We start from the raw sequence: 13,883 nt of genomic DNA, 5'->3' as shown, positions 1-13,883 counted from the left end.
AGTCGGTTAAGCGTCCGACTTCAGCCAGGTCACGATCTCGCAGTCCGTGAGTTCGAGCCCCGCGTCGGGCTCTGGGCTGATGGCTCGGAGCCTGGAGCCTGTTTCCGATTCTGTGTCTCCCTCTCTCTCTGCCCCTCCCCCGTTCATGCTCTGTCTCTCTCTGTCCCAAAAATAAATAAACGTTGAAAAAAAAATTTAAAAAAAAAAAATGCAAATTTCTAGAAAAATAAGTTTTCAAATCTGTAAAGCTTGTTCCCCCTTTATTTTTTTGTTGTGATTCAGAAATACAAGATTTGAAAATTAGGTTACAATTCTGCCACAAAAGCTTCCAAAGTAGCAAACACAAGTTCTAATATATATCAAAATAGCCATGTGCATTCTTACACTTTAAAAATGTCTTTAAAGTTGCCCCATCAAGCAAGTGTAAAATATAATAGCTATTAACTCCTCTTCAAAATATCAAATCTGCCATCACTGCAGCGAACTAAGCAAGGTTTAGTCCAGGATATGGAAGGTTATGTTTAGTATGTACTTTTTCAAACTGAGTTACTAATAAGAACTAAGGACATGAGAAAGATACAAAGCATCGTATGTCAAAAACTATGAATATTTAAAAGTGTCCTCATGTGAGTAAGACATGTTTAAATTAGAACATGACATAATAAAATTAAATCTGTTGATGATATAATTCAGTAAAAAAAGTTATCATGGTATTGCCTTCTTCTAGAAAGACAAAGACGTACAATTCTTTGAATTGGAGCAACTATTTCCTAAATGTTTTTGTCATCTAAATATTAGAAACGGTCTCTCAATGTTTCACTTCCAAGAATCGACAATATATGGTTTAACAAACAGATTTAAAACTAAACGTATATACGTATTAACGTAAAGAGGCCATTATGGACATCATTTTTAATTCTCTCTCAGCTTTGAAAATTAATTATTAAAAAATACAGAAAAGAACAATTACCTTGACTTGGTTTTTTTTGTTAAAAAAAAAAAACAAAAAAACCTTTTTTAAACCTTTTTCAGTAATGAAGCGTCCTTGAATATATTTTGGTATTTCTATGGATGAATGACATCAGGCATTTTTAAATAAATATACTCGCAAATACGCTATAACAAAACAGTACAACCAAAGCCGGCAGAGACAAGATTTAGAACCAACACTCACATAATAAACTGTTGTTGGTTACAAACAGAAAGCCAACATTTCATCAGAATTGTAATTAAACTCTTTCTGCCACAGGTAAGGCATAGACACTTCTGTTGAATCAATGACCCCTTTAAAAAAAAAAAAAAAAAGCCAATAGCTTCCTGAACAATCTGACTCATGGTTTTTTGTTTTCCTTCCCCTGAGCAAAAACACAAGTCTACGTAAAAAAAAAAAAAAAAAAAAAAAAAAAAAAAAGAATAAAAATTGAGCCAAAAAAGATAAAAAATAGAATTTGCCTTTGTCCTATTTTCATGTTTCGGATGAAGTCAGATCTTTGCGTGATGCTGCTGAATTTCTATAATCCTTTACCAAACCCTTAGGGCCAGATGTGTTTCAGATTTCTTAATTTGTTAGATTTGGAAAAGGTATATGGGACATACACTGGATATTACGGAACATCTCCACAGAATCCGGGGCAATACCTACAATTAAACCCACTAGTGTCTCTTCAGGAAAAATGAGTAGTAGATGAAATGGATACATCAAAACTATAATACATCAGATTTGGCTATCAAATGAATAATGGCACTAAATTTAGAAAGAGGAAAAAAAAAAAAAAACAAACCACCTTAGTTTTCAAAGCTTTCTGGATACAGAGCTTTGGCCCTTTGACATCTCTGACAAAAAAAGCCCATTCCCTGACATTTTGGTCTAAACAAAATCTGCTCTCGTGAGAGAGCTTCCATTGGGCTGGGGATAATAGTTCCCACCATGGAACAGGGGCTCTTAAATTTGTTCAGGTAGCAGATTCCCTGGAGGTAATAACAGTACAGTCTATGAGGATAACTTGAGAAGTGTATATTGAAATAACTGTGGTTAAATAGTGAACTGTATTAAATGAGACACCATCTTGGACTAGATTTTCATATAGACCAGCAGTAGAAAGTGCTGATATTCAAGGAACATGTAGGAGAGAAACAAATACAAGTGAGAAACATCCCGATATTAACATAAATGTTTTCTGTACCTTAAGGAGACACAGTCATTACTCTCTCTCAGAGACCATGAAATACGACCTAACATAGTTTGCAAACAATAAACAAGGGCTGTATGAGACTGAAAGAATCATGAAAGTACTGTGGCGTCAACCCACCCCCACAAACTGCAATGAAGTCACTCCAAGCAACGTATATATTCAATAATAATTTCTTCTATCTTTGTCAGTGTTAAAGTATGCCATTCCCAGATCCTCATTAAAAGAACACCAGGAATTAAAGCCATGAAACATCTTACTTGAAAAAAAAAAAAAAAAAGAAGTCATTTTGAAGTCAAGAGGGCCAAAAACTCAAGAGCAAAGAAGGTTGGCTATAATTTTTAAGTCTTTAATCTTTTGTATGCATAGTATATGCATACTTGTGTATGCAAGGAGGAGGGGGGTAGCATTATGAGGAAGGTGACTTGCCTTCAGCAGGGGAGCGAGTACAGTGATGGCGTGAAGCAGGGAACATCGGCCAAACTCATCAGAGGCACTTTATTGTAGAAATCCACTAAACTGAGCAACGGAGCTTGGGATCTAAAAAAGGCAGTCACGGGGCCGAGAGGGCTCCAGGGCTATGTGACAGGAGTGATAACTGGGCTTCCTTACCATGGGGCACGAAGAGAAGGTTCTCTGGGTCAGCAGGAGTCACAGAAACGATGGGTGATCATTTTCTTGCCAAGATGAGGATCTGCGAGCTCGGCCCTGTCCTATCTTCTTTTTCTTAATGAGGAAACCGTACATGGACGCTCCTCAGCCTTTCCTAAAAGCTACATGTATGCTACGAGAAGAATGTCACGCTTTTCTGAGTTTTTTCGTGTTTTAATTAATTCATGAGTTAATTTAAAAAGTCAAGTCAAAAAATTTTCACTGGTCATTTTTTGGTTTTGTTTTTGTTTTTTTACAAAAATAGTATAGCAGTATCAGCAAAACTGGAAAGGAAGGGATGGGAAGAATGGAAAGAGCCCTCTAACGGAATGGGCGGGCTCCACGTCACCATGGCTATTGAAGAAATTGTAAACTTTTAAGCTTCTAAGATTTTATTTCTCTTCAGAAAAAATTGGGGGAGGCTGCCTTTCCCCGTGAATGAAAAATGAGAAGTGCTCTAAGCATTCGCGTCTATCTAAAGAAGGCAGGAAAGCGTGACTTTTCCTACTGGAGGATCCTTCTCTCCTTCCCTTCCACTGCACTGCCCTCTCTCATCCCCCTGTAGTTTTACGGGATCAAAGAGAGAGAGAAGCCACGAGTTTCCACCAGAAGCACAGTGAGTCAGGGGCTCTCTCGTGCATTCAGGCTCTCCAGCAATGTGTGAAACTCCTCTTGAATCAAATACACCATGTTAAAAAGAAGGGGGGGAAAAAAAAGGCTCCCAAAACCCACAGAATGCCTTTCGTGGAAGGTTAAGAATGTCCTTGAGACGTCGTCCTATGTATCAGAAGGTACATTTCTGGGCTTAATCTCAGTGGAGGAAGAAAAAGAATAAATAGAAAAATGTAAATGATCACTCTGGAATGACATTTTTTCCCTGCTCACAGGCCCTTTGGTCCCATACGATCCTCAGGTCTCCACCTCAGACAATCAGGGGCCTCCCGTTCCATATTTGCATAGTATTAATAATATCACCTGGCGCTGAACATCTATCCCCTCGCCTGAGCCAGGTGTCTGAAGAGCGCTGGTCCAATCTCACAGATTCAAAAGCAACACATTTAAGTGGCTGTAGGCCACAATCTGGGTCCCTTTAAGCAGCAGGCTGTTCAGATTATTTAGAAACAGTCTTTTCTCCCGGGGTAAGAATTAGGCCGTTTTGTCTGCAACTTCAGATTTCGCTCTCTGCATCATGCAGCGACGGACTATGCTGTCGAAACTTCCCAGGTAAAACAGAGCAATGGTGCGGAACAGGCCCATGGTAACCACCTGCAAGACAGAGACAGACCCCTGAGCTCGTCCGACAGCACAAAACAACAGCTCTCTTCAAGGGTTTGTTTTTAAGTTTTGTTTATTTTGAGAGAGAAAGGGAGAGAGATGGAACATGAGTGGAAGAAGGGCAGAGAGAGAGGGAGAGAGAGAATCCCAAGCATGCAGGGCCCAATGTGGGGCTTGAACTCACGAACCGGGAGATTGTGACCTGAGCCGAAGTCCGATGCTTCACCAACTGAGCCACCCAGGTGCCCCTGATAAACGGTTTCTAAGACACATCTTCCCATCTGCTCCAAGGATAGGCACGACGAAAACCCCGGAAGTGTCAGGAGAACACAGAGGACAGGAGCTGTCCGCTCTGCACCCCTGGACGGCACGTGTCCATCAGAGAGGTCACAGCGAAATATTTGTCCAATTAACAAACTCAAATTAGACAAAGAACAAAAACAGGTATTCCCACTAGTCCTAGGGTTCTACCAGCTAGGGAAGAGCCACTCCAGCATCCCAAATATCCAAACTACCATTAAGGCTTTGTGGTGCAAGACTTACGTTCTGATCGCAAAAGTCAGACCACCGTGTGCTCAGCGCTAACACTGTGGGCAGAAAGACACCGTGCTTGCCCTCCACGAGCTTATTAGATAATTGGAAAGACAACCAGCTGGAGGAGGTAATTACTGCGTCCAGTTGAGACAGCGGGTGTCCATTAACTGTCACTCTTTCTGCCACTGCGCTCTCCCTAGGAATTTTTTAAATTCCTAGAAACACAAGGAGAAGCATTTTCAAAGACACCCGTTCTCAAAAACCTTGCCTCCACATGCCCTTTTCCAGAAAAGTATTAGAAGAGTTAAAAAGGCACATTAAGGGGTCAACAAAGAAAAACAATGTCATGTGACCCAGGAGACGGGGGACCCGGCCCAGATGAGAGGCAGAGGGGACCCCCGGACTTGCGGCAGTCAGTCCTGACGGGTGGCTCGGAGGCTCCAGGAAGGATTCCTTCCAGAAGGGGAAACTGACAGAGTGCCTGATATGTCAGAGAGGAAGTGAAGACGGTCATTGTTAATCATACATAGAAAAAGGCCAATAACGGTTCCGGGGAAAACAAAAGGTTGCACAAGAAAGGAAAACTGATAATGTGTAATACGGAGTTCGGCTGCGAATAGCATTTAAATAGCCAAAATAATGATGACCTCAAATACAGATCTAACCCAAATCGCGACAGAAGTAAAAAGGGGGGTGCGAATGGAGGGGAGGTGGCTGTAAGCGGAAAGAGGAGGGCGTGAAGACGAGCTAACTCCTCATCTGTATGGGTAGAAATCAGCGGAGGGGGCCACAGCAGTCTAGACTCTGGATGCACCCTCGATGGAGATGTGGAGGCGAATCTCAGGAGGCCCCGCCCACAGGACAGCGCGGCCGCGGGGGGGGGGAGGGGGGCATGTGGCACAGAGGCCGCTGTTGCTCCGAGGGAGCCCTGAGAACACTGGTTCTCTGAAGGGCGTGTAAGGACAACGCTGAAAAAACTAAGAACCAAAGGGAGGCTGGAAAAAGGCAAAGCGACAGGGACAGCAGTGAGGTCACTGGTTGCCCGGGGTTCAGGAGGAGGGAGGGAGGGACGAGCAGGCGAAGCACAGGAGAATGTTCGGGCTGGGGAACCATCCCACGTGACAGTCCAACGATGGTCACGTGGCAGCTATACACCTGTCAAAACAGGTGTGACCCCAAGACTGAACCCTAATGCAAACCAATGACCTCTGCAGACTGGCTCATCAACGGGGACAACAGACCATGCTAATTGATGCAAGATGCTAAGAATGGGGAGCCGGGTGGGGACAGGAAGAGAGCTCCCTAATTTGAACTCAAATTTTTTTTGAAATGTTTTATTTATTTTGGGGCGAGTGAGCATGAGCGGGGGAGGGGCAGACAGAGGGGGGGGGCAGAGGATCCGAAGTGGGCTCTGCCCTGACCTCAGGGAGCCGGCTGTGGGGCTTGGGGAACCCTGGGGTGGTGACCTGAGCGGAGGTCCACCCAGGCAACTCAGCCCAACCAACTGAGCCACCCAGGGGCCCCTCAACTCAAATCTTTCTATCAACATAAAACTGTCCTAAAAAATAAAGTGTATTACTTGAAAAGAAAAAACACCTAACGGAAAGAAAAACACATCAAGAAAAAGCAACTGTAACACCGCATGCCAAAACACCAAAATACTTAAGTCCAAGGAATTTTACTGTCTTGGGAGTTTTCTGCCAAAAAGCAACATGTAAGGTGAGACTTGCAGTTGGTGGGTTGGTTGGAACAGTTGGTCAGAAAAAGGAAGCGTGGGGATAGAGGGGCAGAGACAAAGTCTTGGAAAGAGGGGGAAGAAAGGCAGAGGGTGAGCGGGGTCAAAGGTCAGAGGGTTACCCCACGTGACGTCACGGAAGCTGTTTTCCTCAGTGGTACTGGGGAGCCACTGAGGGTTGCCACGCCAGGTGGGTCTGCAGTTCAGAAAAACCAGCGTGGAACAGTGATGGCGCTCTGGTGCACCGGGCCTGGGACGGGTGCTGTGAGGCCCCCGGGATGGGGGGGCCGCGTCCTGTGTCACCGGAGGGGCCGCCACCTGCCCCAGCTGGTTACTGCCAGGTGCCGTGAGGCCTTCTGATTTCCCAAGAGAAGTCCGAAATCTGGACTTTGTGTGGAAAATCTAATTAAAAAATTTTTATCTCAACAAGCACACTCGTACCAGATGAACCAAACATTTTATAGGCCCTCGGGCCCCCAGTGACGACCTCTGGCTCGCAGAGCGTGAGACCCAGGCAGGGAGCCGACCGCGGCGTCCCAGGCCCGAACTGTGAGAGCGGCGGCTGCTGGGGAAAGGAGCGGACCAGGGACTGGAGGGAGGGAGGGATGGACCTGACCCCTCGCGCACGGGGCAGAAGGAGGGGGGCCAGGGACGCCACCCACTGCCTCGTCGGGCTCCTGAGTGAACACGAACACTGATCCTGATCACAGCGCCAATACGGAATCGGGGCCGGGATGCTGGGAAACAGGGCTCTACTGTGGGCAGTGCGGTCACAGCCCGGGGAAACGTCTCAAAGAAGCGTATTCGGCACCGGAGTGGAGGAAGCAGCTCCGTGCTCAAGTTTTAGGTTTGGCGTCACGGAAGCAGAAGGGACAAGGTGACCACACAGCACGTGAGGAACGCAGGCGGCGGCTCCAGCCAGCCTCCGAAGCTCCTAGCATGTGCCAGGCGCGGGCCGAGAGGGGCATCATGTAGTACAGCCTCCATCTCTAAGAGAAAGTCACAGAGTCGTGGAAGAGAAGAGTGAGGGAAACCCACACCCGAGTCATTTGGGTTTTCAGTCTAGACACGGTCGGCGGCACATGACTTCGTACCTGGTTATAAACTATATAAACTACCCATCGGCGTAGACAGGCCCCTTCGCGGGCAGCCTTCTCTCCGTCTACACTCCACCATCCGCCATCGGGTCTGTGCAGAGCCAGCCCTCTGTTAGGACACTTGTTATATGACATGGCACGGGTAGCATTTTTTTGTCTGTCTCTCCCCCTAGCCCGTAAGCCCCTGGGGCTGGAGACATTGCTCCCTCCTGATTCTGCACGCGGCACATCCACAAGCGGTTAACTTCCGTGTGGCCTGGATGGACCAGAATTTGTGGAAGAGTAGGCTCTGCGTTGAATCCTTGACTCGTTACCTCCCTAGGCTTAGTTGCCCGTGACCTGACTCGCCTAGGAAAGGTGTTCTGTTCCGATACCCAGTACCTTCCATCCCTCTACCGCAAACACTCGGATCGGTGGTTCTCAGACGAGAACCCGGACGAACACCCCGCGGGCGGAAGCGGCCTTCCCTCTCTGTGTCCACAGTGCCCAGAACACAGAAGACCTCTCCCCTGTCGGAACCCCTCCGGTGGTGTCTTTAACCTACGTCCAAGTTTCGTGTCCCTGACACGGGGAGGGAGACGATGGATACTGCCCCATCCTCAGATGAAGGCACTGAGTCTTCCTTTAGCCTTTTCTCATTGGGGTTCAATGAAAGGCACTGTCTGTCTGTCCGTCCATCTGTCCGTTGACGTAGGCATAGCTCACCTGCTGGAGCCCTTCAGTAATAGAAGTCACAGGAGCCATTCCACAGGTCAGGGATGAGAGCATGTACCCGTCTGAGCCAATGGAACTGTTAAAATTTCCTTGCTAAAAGAAAAGGAGAAGAGGCAATGGTAGTAACCAGGAAAGGAAACAGCACATCAGAAACAACGAAGCGGGCCCACTCCAGGTGGCATACCAGGGTGACAGAGCCTACGTCGGAGCTCACAGATGAACGTGGCCTTGGCAGATGGGCTGGAACAGGGACACAGGTGGTTCCCAAAATGTACGTCCGTGGACGCTGGGGCTCCTGAGACCCCTTCAGGGGATCCAGGAGGACAAAATGATGGTCATAACAATACGAAGACCTTAATCGCCTCGTCACCGAGTGACATCTGCACCGATGGGCGAAACTGATAGCTCATTAGTACAAACCACAGTAGCGGCACCTCCCCACTGCCACACGCACTTGCAGTAATAAATGTAAAGAAATTTAAAAAGTCTTTAAAGAGGCGCCTGGGTGGCTCAGTGGGTTGAGCGTCTGACTTCGGCCCGGGGTCATGATCTCATGGCTCGTGAGTTCAAGCCTCCATTCAAACTCCTTGCTGTCAGCGAAGAGGCTGCCTCGGATCCTCTGTCCCCCTTTCTTCTGCCCCTCCCCCACTCTCTCTCTCTCTTTCAAAAATAAACAAACATTAAAAAAAAATCTTAAAATAATTTTTAAATGTCAGTTTTGCTTTAAAATGCCCTTGACAGGGGTGCCTGGGTAGCTCAGTGGGTTGAGTGTCCGACTCTTAACTTTGGCTCAGGTCATGGTCTCACGATTTGTGAGTATGAGCCCCACACGAGGCCCTGCACTGACAGTGTGGAGCCTGCTTGGGCTTCTCTCTCTGCCTCTCTCTCTCTCTGCCCCTCCCCTGCTCGCTTGCTCTTTCTCAAAATATATAAACTTAGAAAAATTTAAAAATAAAATAAAACGCCTTTGATAAAGCAATAAAATTACTCATTTTTAAAAAAAATTTTTTTTAACATTTATTTATTTTTGAGAGAGAGAGAGACAGAGCATGAACGGGGGGAGGGGCAGAGAGAGAGGGAGACACAGAATCGGAAACAGGATCCAGGCTCTGAGCCGTCAGCACAGAGCCCTGCGCGGGGCTCGAACTCACGGACCGCGAGATCATGACCTGAGCCGAAGTCGGACGCTCAACCGACTGAGCCACCCAGGCGCCCCTAAAATTACTCATTTTATTAAATCTCAACCCTTAAGGGCAAGTCTTAAGAGCCTACGTCACAAAAAGAGAGGGCACACCCAGCGCCTTCTGCTGTGTTCCGTACCCAAGGGGGACGGCTGCCCAGCAGAAAGGCCCTCCTCTGACCGTTTAAGTCATGAAAATTAATCTGTGGTTATTCAGACTTGGGTATTTGGAAGACATTTTGTGGAACACGAATGACATGAGCCTGTGGCTTCAAGGAAGCTGGCAGCTTTTATGGTCAATGTTAACATCTGAGCTTTCAAGGAAAAATTACGATTTGTGAAAACCTGTCCGCCATTGTGAGACTGTCAGCTGCCCAATATGTAAAGACTTTTATGATAAGAGCAGCGCTGATACGAATGGATGAAATTTGGGTTTTTTTTTTTTTTTTTTTGGTAACTCAATGAACCCATATTTTCCACATGACGGATGCATAACATTACAAAATCATGAATGGGTACAAAACATGCAAAGTGCAAAGACCAACGGTTTTAATGTAACAGAGAACAAAAAGTTCATTAATGTGGTTTCCAATTCCACACTGTAATTAACCTTTAAGAAACTACTATTCATCCGGTTTGGGTTTAATATCAAAGAAGAATGTCTGCAATTCTCTGAAAAGCCTATTTAATATTCTTCCCTTTCCTAACTACATATCTGTATAAGGGCAGATTTTTTTTTCTATTCTTCACTCCAAACAACATTTTAGGGCAGGCGGAATGCGAAGGCAGCGATAAGAGTCCAGCTGTCTTCTCTTCACAGAAACATTAAAGACGTTGGTGAAACGTAAAACAATGGCACTTTTCTCGCTGAAGTTGTGTTTTGGAAAACTATTATTGTAGAAAAATTGCATTAAGATGTAATGGGTTAAACCGTGCTTATTTTAAGCGGATTAATAAATACTTTTTAGATTATGCATTTGCAGTTTCTAATACAGCAAGCATTGGTAAATATAAACCTGTCAAGAAATCACTGGGATGGTCAATAGTTTCCTGTGGAAAGTGGCCAAAAAATGAAGTTTCAAGACCACCTGACTCAAGGAGCCCTGCCAACATACAAAGAACTGTCTCAGATCGTTCAAGGCACGGGGTGTGTCTGCTTTGATCTGAGGGAAGCAGGAAAAGCTAAGTCCGCTCGATCCACTCCTGCCATCTTTCTGTGCCCCTTTTTTTTTTTTAATGTTTATTTCTGAGAGAGAAAGTGCAAGCGGGGGAGGGGCAGAGAGAGAAGAGGACGGAGGGTCTGAAGCGAGCTCTGCACGGACAGCAGTGAGCCCCACGTGGGGCTTCAACTCACGGACTGTGAGACCCCGACCTGAGCCAAAGTCGGACGCTTGGCCAACTGAGCCACCCAGGCGCCCCCCTTCTGTGCCTTTGAGCACAGGGCACGGGTCTCCCAAATGGCTGTATCTTAATGGAGTTCGATACTTCTCGTATCCTGCTCAGCCGGTGCTCGTGCAACAGTGCATGCGGCCCTTCAGGGAGGCTGAGCAGCCCGCTGACACCTCATTGCACGGGTCCTCAAATCTCCCACACGCGGCGTAGGCCTGAAGTTTGCAGACATCCCCTGTTGGTGTATGTTCTTCTGCACGTGGGCTGACAGGATGTTGTCAAAAGTGTATGGCAGTCGGGGCGCCTGGGTGGCTCGGGTGGTTAAGCGTCCGACTCTCGGTTTTGGCTCAGGTCGTGATCTCACAGTTCCAGAGTTCAAGCCCCGCAGCGGGCTCTGTGCTGACAGAGAAGAGCCTGCTTAGGATTCTCGCCCTCCCTTTCTCTCTCTGCCCCTCCCCTGCTCTCGCTCTCTCTCTCTCAAAACAAATAAACAAACACCTGAAAAAGAAAAAAGTCTGTGGCACATACGTTGTTTTAGAAGATGGCAGGCTTTCAAATAGACTCAGTAGCCTGGAGGCACATTATCTGGGTGGACAGGATGGTGGCCTGGTGGGGTTGGACACACTTCCTTATTAGTGAACATTTGGGGAAAATGGCACTGGGAAGCAGGAAGGTGGAAGAAAAAGTCCTTCATCAAGGAGTCAGGCAGTTAATAAAGTACCTAACATCGCCTACAACTGCGAGTGCTGTGGGCAAGCAGCAAAAGGCAGCAGGGCCAGACATGGAACGTGGTCCCCACTACTGACACACGGCTCGAAGGTCTCACGTTCTTTTTAAAGAACCAAAGTTCCCAGACACCCTTACTCATCAATCTGTTCCTAAGGTTGAGACATGTACTTAGTTTCCAGAAGCCTACTACTTTACATGGAATCAATAAAGCATCTAAGGGAGAAGAGTGGCGTCCAACATGCGACATGAATGTGACCCAGAAGTAACAATGACTAACGCTTTAAAATAAGCCCTGGGACAAACATCGTATCTCTTTTCAGAAATCCAGCATCACAACTATTAATGAAGAAAACAAGGACTGTACTTACTATGGCATCCTTAACAATTTGTTTGGCCACTTGCTCTGGTTTGCAAACAGATACGGTCTCTGAAATCAGACGAGTCTCCAGAGGCTGAAGGTGGGAAAAAAAATGGATGCATCAGTACCATTATTGCCCATTAAGTTAAAGAACAAAGAGTTCTTTTTTTTTTAATTTTTTTTTTTTTTACATTTATTTATTTTTGAGAGACAGAGAGAGACAGAGCACAAGCGGGGATGGGGCAGAGAGAGAAGGAGACACAGAATCCAAAGCAGGCTCCGGGCTCCGAGCCGTCAGCACAGAGCCCAACCCGGGGCTTGAACTCACGGACCGCGAGATCGTGACCTGAGCCGAAGTCAGATGCTCGACCGACTGAGCCACCCAGGTGCCCCAAGAACAAATAATTCTTACAACCCTCCTTCCCCTTCTTTGTAAATAATTCCAGTTTCCCACCTTTGAGCAGATTCATATTTTTAGAATCCGGTCCATCTGGATTCTAAATCGGTTTCTACCTGGTTACTGTATAAAATTTAGTGCAGTAGCTGAAGCAAGATCACGAGGCCCTTGCCACTCTCCGCTGGACACGTGTGGTCTCGGCTCCAGTGGGGACCACCAGGGCTGGAATAAGAAAACGCCACTGGGACCATCCCAGTAGACTCCTCACTCACTGCTGGCCAGACACCTGACCGACAGTGTTTATGCAGAGCCTCGACCGTGTGTCCTGAGCAAGATGACCAGCGTCTCCGTTCTGACCATACTCCCAGGCTAGCCAAAGACTGACACGCGGACAGAGCTGAGGCCATGGGTCGAGACAGCCCCAGCCCAGTCCCTGTTCAACAATGCCGCTGCTTCTTAAAGGACCTGCGGGGGAGGCGGGAAGGAGGAAACTGGGACAGAAAACACCGAGGGGCCCCTGGCACGGGCTGTGCGCTCATTACCAGGCCGGGGCATCAGAAGCCCAAATCAAAGGTGGTTAAAGTTGTCTCCTTTCCTGAATTTTTAAAAAAAATTTTTTTTAACGTTTATTTATTTTTGAGACAGAGAGAGACAGAGCATGAACGGGGGAGGGTCAGAGAGAGAGGGAGACACAGAATCTGAAACAGGCTCCAGGCTCTGAGCGGTCAGCACAGAGCCCGACGTGGGGCTTGAACTCACGGACTGCAAGATTGCGACCCGAGCCGAAGTCGGATACTTAACCGACTGAGCTACCCAGGCGCCCCTCCTTTCCTGAATTCTTAACTGGAAGTCCTTTCTCTTTTCATCTTTGCATGTTGCTGCCTTAATATATATTATAGCTACTTGTATACTTGTATTTTACCTCCTAAGTTCTTTGTGGGAAAGGGCTCCCCCCACACTTTTTTTTATCTTCCTTAAGGTGACATAAACACGTGCTCAGAAATTCTTTAAAAGGGAGTTTCAGTTTGAAGTTTTAAAACTTAAAGCCTTTAAACTGCATGAAACTATACATATTTTTTTACCACGTAGGATTGAGAAAATTAAAATAAAGAACAGAATGTATTTTCTTAAATTGGAAAAGCATAGCACTTCATAAAAGTCAAGTACTTCTTGATGAACCTGAATTAAGAGAAGGGTGCTTCTGAAAGTGCCTTGCTCCTTCTTCCAGACCACCAGGCCACACACACAGTAGACTGAAAAGCACTATGGCGCCCCCTGCAGGGCTCACACATCGACATAGAATTTCATTTATCCAAAGTTGGCTCAACACTACACCAGAGGGAAAAAAACCAACTTAACATCAAAATCAGATCTTCCCAGGGAAATCACCACTTTTTGTCAGCTTTGGCTTCAAACAGAAAAGACTGCTTACCAAATGTTACAAATCCGCTTAGCGGGCCCCTGCTCATTCTAAGACAGGGCGTTTGGCTTACATTTACTTCTTTGAAATAGTTGTAATTTTAAGAGGCAGACTCAAAAAGAAGTGAATAGGGAAAAAAATGTTCTAAATCATACACATCTTTTTGCAAATACACAGTCTATGGAGCATAAGTGCCAATTTTTATGCTGCAGAAA

At 46.3% G+C, this 13,883-nt stretch overlaps 1 protein-coding gene across 1 annotated transcript in view; it reads right to left on the bottom strand.

The window, feature by feature from the left end:
* Window positions 1-243: 243 nt before the first annotated feature.
* The window catches only part of KDSR (3-ketodihydrosphingosine reductase), a 32,848-nt gene continuing 19,208 nt past the window's right edge, over window positions 244-13,883 (bottom strand). Inside the window, exons 7-9 of the mRNA XM_040478478.1 lie at window positions 11,862-11,945; window positions 8,187-8,288; window positions 244-4,106 (exon numbers count right to left, since the gene is read on the bottom strand). Coding sequence (XP_040334412.1) covers window positions 3,987-4,106; window positions 8,187-8,288; window positions 11,862-11,945 — 306 coding nt within the window. The 3' untranslated portion in view covers window positions 244-3,986. The remainder of the gene's footprint in view (window positions 4,107-8,186; window positions 8,289-11,861; window positions 11,946-13,883) is intronic.

This window comes from Herpailurus yagouaroundi, unplaced genomic scaffold (genome assembly GCF_014898765.1).
Source record: "Herpailurus yagouaroundi ecotype Mexico unplaced genomic scaffold, PumYag 142, whole genome shotgun sequence".
NCBI lineage: Eukaryota > Metazoa > Chordata > Mammalia > Carnivora > Felidae > Herpailurus > Herpailurus yagouaroundi.
Note: the sequence above shows the minus strand (reverse complement) of the source record. Positions and strands in the feature narration are given on the sequence as shown.